General features: G+C 54.9%; 1 protein-coding gene across 1 annotated transcript in view; it reads left to right on the forward strand.

Moving 5' to 3' along the window:
- Positions 1-2235: 2235 nt before the first annotated feature.
- Positions 2236-9167, forward strand: part of PRDM12 (PR domain containing 12) — a 16872-nt gene continuing 9940 nt past the window's right edge. The window contains exons 1-3 of the mRNA XM_006834877.1: positions 2236-2458; positions 4383-4573; positions 6485-6640. Coding sequence (XP_006834940.1) covers positions 2236-2458; positions 4383-4573; positions 6485-6640 — 570 coding nt within the window. The remainder of the gene's footprint in view (positions 2459-4382; positions 4574-6484; positions 6641-9167) is intronic.

The following is a 9167-nucleotide window of genomic DNA, read 5'->3' on the forward strand; positions in this document are numbered from 1 at the left end:
GTTCACGCGCTAGCCAGCGACAAGCCTAGGACGTCTGAAACAGAGCCGAGGTCTGAGTTCCTACCTCTCGGGCCGCGCTCGATCCTCCACAGCGCTGCCCTCTGCTGGTGCTGGTCCGTCGGTCGCGCCTTTTGCGGGGTGCAGCCATCCCCAGACATCATCCTAGGGCCGACCCAATTCCGGGTCTGAGTGCTGGCGGCTCTCCGCCTTCTGTCTTCTGCTCCCAGTCGCTAGCCACAGGTTCCCAGAAACCCCGGTCGGGAACCAGACACGCAGGGCCGGGCCGCAGGTCAGTGGCCGCCAGGTGTGAGGCTGATTTAGCAAAGACCAGACACCGTGGTGGAAGGGCTTCTTTGCCAAAAGACATTAGGTCAAGGGGTTCGTTCGTGGGGTGGTTCCAGTCCCGAAATGCAGGAAAGGCCTGAGGAACCCTGGCCGCACAGCTGAAACCTAACCTGTAAACCGTCTAGGACTACAGCTTCACGTGGGGGAGGGGCCGACGGATCCGACAGGTGCGAGAGGTGCACCCATCACGCATACCTTTGTCAGGTATGGAGGCTTGAAGCTAACCCCAAGAGGCAGCAAAGCCCGCAGGAAGCGACAGCCTTCCTGCCTTGGCTCCAGGCGAAACATCGTTGGAGAGGGTCCGCGCCAGCAGGCGTTCTGACAACTGTGCCCGATAACCCCAGCGCAGAAATTCTACTGATGGAGTGAGGTGAACCGAGGGGAGAGGAAATTGAAAGGAAATGAAAGGAAGGTAGGAAGGAAAAGAAAGAGAACTGGGAGTCAAGAAGGAAATCTTGCGGGAACCAGAGCGGTTTTCCCTAGGTGGCGACTGAGCCAGAAGCCCCGAGGCCCCAGCTGCCAGCAAGGCAGTATGTCGACTCGGCCTGGAACTGTCTGAAGATTTCGAGATGTTCGCTCAGGGAACTGGGCTGCGTCTCATCCAGAACGGGCAGGGCCCAAGTACCGCTCCCAATTCCCCAAATGTGTATCCCGCAGGAAAACCTTTCCGAGTAACTGGCGACCTGTGCAAGTTCCAGTCAGTTCTTCTGACCCGCCACCTAGTCCCCTAGGGCCCAGAGACTGCCATTCCCGAAGCCGATCCGGGCTTGGCCCCAGCCCCGACGGCGGCTGCGGCCTCAGTCTGGCAGCCAGCTCATTCGGTATGGGATTCGCGCTGGGATACGCGCAGCTAGCCGGGCGATCGGTGCGACCCATTTGAAGCGATGAGCTGGCTTCCACATCACCCTCTGCGCATAAGGTCAGCGCAGCCCCAGTGAGCGGCCGCGGACTCCAGGGCGACTTCCGCGATCTAGAGCGCAGGAGGGCAGAGCCCGGCCAGGAAGGGAGAGTGGGCCGGCTTGGCAGGGCTGGACCGGGCAAAGCCGAGAAAGGTGAAAACGGTGTGGGGACCTAAGTGCATGGCCAGCCGGCGAGTACCAGGGTAAGCGCCCGGCTCGCCAGGCCCAAAGCCCAGCGTACCATCCTGTCCAGTCCAGGCCCTGAAACCCCAAGCGAGTCCTGCCGCGCCCCCTCCTTAGCTTGGTCCTCTCCTCTCCTCGCGATGGGCTGAGCCTCCCTCCCTGCTCCGCGCTTCCCACGGGGAGAGGAGGAGGAGTGGGGAGGAAGGGCTGGGGAGGGGCAGGGAGGGGAGGAGAAGGTGCTGAGCTGCCCGCACGCCCCCGCCCCTCGCGCTCTCGCGGCGAAGACTCCTCGAGCCGGGCCGGGTACAACAAGTCTGTCCTCCGACGTCAGGGGGTCATTAATAACCAATTAGGAGGGTCACTGCGGCTCCTATAAAGGCGCTGAGATTTTGCCAAGGGGAAAACCGTCCGGACTGGTTGTGCGAGAGGCGAGCGCGCGTCCAAGAGCCCCTCACAGCCGTTTCTCTGCAGCCAGCTACCCGCCTCCCACTCACCCTGAACCCTCGCACCCGCCTCCGCCTCCACCCTTGTCTCTTCAGCTCTTCGCACCGCCTCTGCCATCTCTGCTGATTTCTCCATCTCTCTCAGCCTCTGTCCTCTCTCCCTTCGTTTGCTTTTCTCCCAGACAGCCCTTCGCCTCTTGCTCCCTCCTGCGTCGTCCTCCTCATCGTCCTCCCACTGTTCTTCTTCCTTCTCTCTCACAGCCCTCTCCTTTACACGCCTCTGTTCCCTCTAGCCAGCCACATCCCCGCGTCGGCGCGCCCGCCCGGCTGTCCATACCCAGGCGCCCGCGAGCCCCGGGCCGCCCATGATGGGCTCCGTGCTCCCGGCTGAGGCCCTGGTGCTCAAGACTGGGCTGAAGGCGCCCGGGCTGGCGCTGGCCGAGGTCATCACCTCCGACATCCTGCACAGCTTCCTGTACGGCCGCTGGCGCAACGTGCTGGGTGAGCAGCTCTTCGAGGACAAGAGTCACCACGCCAGCCCCAAGACAGCCTTCACCGCCGAGGTCCTGGCGCAGTCCTTTTCGGGCGGTGAGTCACGCCGTTGGTGCCCACCCGTCCCCTCCACCCAGACCCCGAATCCCGCCTCGGTCACTGCACCGGATACACTGGGAACACCGAGCCTCATGGATTCTGGCCCCAACCTGTGCGCTCTTAACGATCCGTGCGCCTCAGTTTCCGCGTGGACAGAACCAGAACATGAGCAGTCAAGTCAGGTCGCGCCCGTTGTGGCCCTCAATACGCGAGACTGGAAGGAGGGTCGCAGGCGTCCAGACCGCCCGGCTCCTCCGCTCCAGCACCCTCCTGTCCTCCCCTCCCCCTTTTGAACCGGCGGGTTCCCGGCATTTAAAGCCTTACTAGGCGTGTAATAGCAGTTGACTCAAAAAGAAGGGATTTTAAATTCATTTAGTTAACTTGGGCTTGACCCGAGAAAGTTCCCACTTAAACCAAGAACTTTAAAAGGCAGCAGGGGCTGCGGAGGGGGCGGAGGGCGGGCGTTCCCGGAGAAAAAGCCGCAGAGAGAGCGAGGGAGAGAAAGAGAGAGCGAGAAAAGTTTCTTTTCTTTAAGATGTCTCAAGTTCTTATTCCTCATTCATCAACCCGCAAACAATATCTTTCCCTAGCGCTGGCATCTCTGCGCGTCGCCCTCTCTTCCCCCTTTACGATTTCTGTTCCTCTCTTAATTTACCGTGAAGACTAATTCCACTTCCATTCACGTTATGTCAACCAGCTAATCCCCCCTTTTTGTAAGGGGAATTCCTCGGCCCCTTTTAAACAAGTCCCCTCCGCATTGAGCTACAATTTACTGCTACAGCATTCTTCCAGGGCTAATGAATTTAGAATTAGCAATTTCTTTCGAATGGAGCCGAATGAATACGATCACTTTAACAGCGTGACAAATTGCCGGCCGCGCCGCAATGGACACCGTTTAACCCCCCCTTTCAGCCGGCCCGCTCGCCGGGTATTTTCCCAGGTAGCTTAGAGGGGAACCTTGTAAGACATGGAGGCGGCCCCTGTGCGCCTCACTGCTCCCACCCTGGCTGCTGATGCTGGACGGGGGTTCCCGGCGGTGGTGGGCCTCCCAAACTCTTCTCCACCTAAAGAGGCGACTACGGGGCCCACCCGGGTCCGGGCACCGCCCTATCTGGCACCAGGCTTACTCGTGGGGAGGCCTCTAGACTCTAGTCCCCGCACTGCGGGAAAGGCCTGGGGAGCCGAAACCAAACTTATGAGCCCAGTCCACACCCGAAGGCCCAGAAAACCTAGCTCCGTTAGCAGCCTGGGAGCAGAGAGGGATCTTGGCGCGTCCGAATCACACAGCTGCAGCGAACGCAGGCAGCCCGAGACCACTTTTTTCTTTTTGCGCCTCCGTTTCTTTTGCGCTTCCGCAACTCCCCAGCCGCGAGTTCTGTCCCAAGCGCTGCTAACCCGCCCCGGGTGCGGGGCCTCCCCAAATCCCAAAATGAACCCGAACCCCTGACCACATCTCAGGTACTCCGTCAGTGCTGGGTATCAGGACGCTCATGGGCGCCAAGCTGCGAGAGAAGCGCCCAGCTTGCCCATCACCTCCTCCTTTTTCTTCATCTATAAAACACGTTCAGCCGTCGCAGCAGCTCTTAAACTTTTTTAGTGTGTGTGAGCTTTGAGAATTCGTGGAGAAGCAAGCAAACAAATCTAGAAACGAGTTCCAACGTACCCCTAGATTTGGAGGGCAGGGAGGGAGGGTCCACAGATGCAAATGAAAGAGATCGTGATTCCTGAGTTTCCACACTCTCTCTCCCGCCCCCCGCCCCACACACGCACAACACATGCACACAGCGAAGTGACTTCTCCGGAGTTGGGGCTCAATTGAGGTTGGCTTGGACAGGCAGGTTTGGGACACTGGTCGCTTGGAGGAGGGCTGCTTCTTCCCAGCATCAGTCTCTGACCAAGTCTTCTGCTTCCACGACCGCAGAGGTTCAAAAGCTGTCCAGCCTGGTGCTGCCGGCCGAGGTGATCATTGCGCAGAGTTCCATCCCGGGCGAGGGCCTCGGCATCTTCTCCAAGACGTGGATCAAGGCAGGTACTGAGATGGGCCCTTTCACCGGCCGCGTCATCGCCCCGGAGCACGTGGACATCTGCAAGAACAACAACCTCATGTGGGAGGTACGCAGGCTGATGGCAGAAGGGTGCGGGACGTCGGGACTGCGAGCCCGAGCCCGCGGGTGGGACCCAGGCTCAGGACTGCCGCCGCTTAGCAGTCCCTGGGAGCAGCAGACGCTACCAGCCCGAAGCCGCCGCGGGAAGCGGGATCCCGTGCCTTCAGTTGCCTGGAGCTCTCTGAGCTAGGATGCTCCTCCCCAAACCGTACACTTTGGAATAATAATGTGCCCCCTGTCCCCAAGTCTATGCCAAGACAAAAGTCACATTCGGAACAATCTGACCCTCTTCCTTCAGGCAAGCCTTCAAGCACTACTATTCTTGGCCCCAGTTTACAAACCACGGCACTGAGATCCAGAGAGACAAGTAACTTGTACAGGGTCCCAATGTGAAATAGGAAACCATGGGGCTAAAGTGGGTGAGAATGACCCTCCAGCACCCTGGCTCTGGGGAGCATCATAGGGATGCCTCTCAAAGCCAGCCCTGGGCTGAGGATGGAGAATGGCCAAAGCTGGCACTTCCTGGGAATCAGCTTGTCAACCCAGACGGAAAAATAATGTTCAAAACGGTCATTGCCTACTGTCATGAGTCCCACCTGCATCATCCTGCTATCTATGATTTTAACAGCCCACTGAACAGAACTGTCATTACCCTCATTATACAAAAACGTAACCAAAGTTCAGAGAGGCTGCTTCTATCCCCGGCTTTCTGACTATCCCCTCTTAGTGTGTGAATACCAGGGAGGGCCCGCTTAGAACAAACCCAGTCCTGCAGCCTTCTTCTTGGGAACCCCCCACCCCCAGGCCAGGCTGGTTTACTCCTTAGTCTATCCACCCACCTCCTATTCCTCTTAGCCCCCTACCCTCCTCTGCTTTTCCATCACAGCCTCCACCTGTAGACCTCCCCAAATCCACCACCTACCAATGAGTCAATTCTGACCCTTTAGGAATCCTGGTGTGACACTGTAGAATAAGCACTGGACCACAAGGTCGGTTTGAAGCATAAGATTGGTGATTCAAACTCATCAGTCACTCCTGGGAAACCCTATACAGGGTCACTATGAGTGGGAACTGACTCAATAGTACTTAACAGCAAAAACAACAACAAAGACAGAGTAGAAGTACTTCTTAGGGTTTCTGAGATTAAATCTTTACGGGAGTAGACAGCTTCATTTTTCTCCCAAGGAACAACTGGTGGGCTTGAACCACCAACCTTGGTAGTTATCAGCCCAGTGCTTAAACCACTACACCAGCAGGGCTTCTTAGGTATACCTCAGAGGAGTCCAAAATAACAAACTCTGCAGCTGGACAGTGGAGCAGGAGAACAGGACCGGGCGACAGCCCAGAAGCCTCTCCTAACCTTACTTTCTCTTTGCTGGGAGGTCTGGGCCAGTGATTGTTGCTGGGCAAGGAAGTTGGGGTCTGATTTTGCTTCTGAATGCCCTTGGCAGCTTCCACAAAAGGGCTGAGGCTTGGCTAAGGTAAGGGTGCCACAAGGAGCCAGCCTTCCTCTCCAGGTTCTCAGGTCCCCTCTGAGGTCCCAACCGGTTACTCCCACTGTTCCAGACAGCATCTTTGCATTCCTAGCAGAGCTAACTGGACGTCACTTAGTCTGATCAGTACTTCCATGGAGGCCCTTTTCTAGGCATGGGGAGGATGTGCCAGCAGAAACACATGGGGCTCTGGGATCAACTCATTGTTGGTCACTTTTAACTGGATGGATTCAGACAAGTCATTCTCTCCGAGTCTCCCTTTCCTCATCTGGAAAATGGAGATGATAGCAGCTGTATTCATTTCCTGGGACCATTTCAAGGATGGAGAGAAAGAGTGCAAGGATGTGCTTGGCACGGGGACTGGTCTGGACCACAAGCGGCACATGCCCTGCCTTACTTGGTGTGTTCATTCCAACTGCACACAGGTGTTCAATGAAGATGGCACAGTGCGCTACTTCATTGATGCCAGCCAGGAGGACCACCGAAGCTGGATGACCTACATTAAGTGCGCACGTAATGAACAGGAACAGAACCTGGAGGTGGTCCAAATCGGCACCAGCATCTTCTACAAGGCCATTGAGGTGAGCACTTGATGCTATCCCGTAGGGTCTGTGGGGTGTGTGTGTATGTATTGACTGTGGTGGATAGTGGGGTTCAAGGGCCTTATTGCTAGCCCGGTCAACTTTATGCCATTCTGAGTATCATGAGCACCTCCACAGTGAGGTCCCTGGATATCTGCTGAGGGTGCTCTGGGTTCCTGCTGAGGTCACAGAGGAACAAAGAGCAAGATGGGAGATGGCAGCTCAGGGAATGCATTTGGATAGGAGAGAGAGCATTGCATCTGAGGCATTTGAACTGTGCATTGTCCCTCATCTCATTCTGCAGCATGGGGCACCTACGACTTGTGGATAATGATTCCAGTCACAGCTGTGTCAGATCTCTCCTAGACGTTGTATATATGTACATTATCGCATTTAATCCTCATGTGACTCTGCAAGGGGGAAACTCTGCCATTATCTGCAGTTTACAGACAGGGAAACTGGCTCTCACTTGGTGGCAGGCCTACTGAGAAGCTCTTACAGTGTGTTCAGAAGAGTGTTAGCACTCACATCTGTGCTAAGTGAGCTTCCTTAGAGAGAAAAAGACCGAGGGGCAGACAGATAACTACCACTTCCCACAGGATAGGGGGTCTTCCAGTAGAGATGAGGGCTCAGACAGGCCTCAGCCTGGGAAGGTTCAGGTGGGCAGAGGGGAGGTGGAATGGAGAAGGGGGTGTTCCCAGCAGGGAAGTTCTTGAACAGAGGCAGAGAAGCTCGAGGTATGTGTGGAGAGGCTGTCACAGGTAATGCTGCTGTTGTCCCCTACCTGGACCCTCCCTGGGCAGTGTGCTTGGGCAGGAAATAGGACATTTGGCTCCATGTCTTGCTCAGGAAGAGGGGAAGCTTCTCTGAATTCCCTGTGGCAAGCTGACTGTGGGTGCTGAGATGGGGTTGGGAGGGTCTGTTCCCACCATACCTTTCTGGACCTTATGCCTCTTCTCCCCCGTGGGAAGGACAGTGCCCCATGAAGTGAGCTTGGTTGAATTTTTGAGGTGCTCTGGAGCAGCCTCCCCAGGTAGGGCCAGAGAATGACTTTCCTTCATCTATAGTCCATTTGCTCCCTGTAACTCAAGTTCCAAGCGCTTTCTAAGGCCTCCAGGGGCCTAAGCAGCTTTTGGAACTAGGATTAACCAGGCCAAAGGGAATTTTTCATGGATAATGATGGAAAGGCCTTTACCAAGGCCCTTGGGTGGCCAGGAAGTTGGCTCCTGGTGCCAAGTTTTACTGGTGGATGGGTAGGGGACCAGGAAGTCGAGGTAAGGAAAAGGCATGGGGGTGAAGTGAGGTGGGGTGGCTTGTGAGACATTGTGAAGGTGAGATTGAAAGTGGCTGAGGCCCAGGGCAGGGGTGGCTCCTATGGTCATCTGACCAGGCCAGCACTTTGAGGAATTAGGGGTTTTCACTAGCAGACATCTAAGAACTGGCCACAGGTGCATGTGAACCCCACTTCATAGCTCTTCATGCCCCTGCACACACACACACCTTTACACACTCCTTCCAGCTTCCTAATACTGATGAGATGGAGGACACTCTCAGCCCATCCCCCGATTCCTCTCCACACAGACTCACACATTCACTTAGGAGGAAGACCCAGAATGTTTATATCCGTTTGTTAAGAGGGCTTTCAACTGGGACAGATGAGGGTGCCTGAGCCTCAGCTTATTGCGCAGACCAAGTCAATGGAAAGCAGAACAGTTCGGAAGAGACATTTATACAGAAATTCAGAATCCGAGTAAAAGTGGCTGAAGAATATCTCCAGGGAGGGATCTGGTGTTATAAGATTAATAACCTAACAAACAGGAATTAAAGTTGACAAAAGATCAGAAAATAAATATATGCATATATATGAGGAGGCTTCAAAAAGCTCATGGAAAATGGAATTAAAAGATAATGGAATTTTTCCATGAACTTTTTGAAGTCCCCTCATATGTGATATATATGTTGTTGTTAAGTGCCATCAAGTCAGTTCCAACTCATAGCAACCCTATGTAGGGTTTCCAAGGAGTGGCTGGTGAGTTTGAACCACTGACCTTGCAGTCCACACCAGGACTCCATGATATGTTGGTGCTGTTGTTAAAGGCCGTCAAGTCTATTCCAACTCATAGCAACCCTGTATGGTTCAAACTGATCATATGGTAGAGTACTTATCCTCCAACGGACTCCATAATATATATAGTGGTGGTGGTGGTGGTGGTGTGCCGTGGAGTCGGTTCCAACTCATAGCGACTCTGAATAGGATTTCTGAGGCTGTAAATCTTTACGGGAGCAGAAAGCCTCATCTTTCTGTGGAGGAACGGCTGGTAGTTTCAAACTGGTGACCTTTAGGTTAGCAGCCTAACTCAACCACTATGCTACCAGAGCTCCATGTGTATTGTTGTTGTTGTTATGTGCCGTGCAGTCGGTTCCGACTCATAGCGACCCTATACAGGGTTTCTGAGGCTATAAATCTTTACGGGAGCAGAAAGCCTCATCTTTCTCCCATGGAACAGCTGGTAGTTTCGAACTGCTG

The sequence above is a fragment of the Chrysochloris asiatica genome, unplaced genomic scaffold (assembly GCF_000296735.1).
Source record: "Chrysochloris asiatica unplaced genomic scaffold, ChrAsi1.0 scaffold00014, whole genome shotgun sequence".
Classification (NCBI taxonomy): Eukaryota; Metazoa; Chordata; class Mammalia; order Afrosoricida; family Chrysochloridae; genus Chrysochloris; species Chrysochloris asiatica.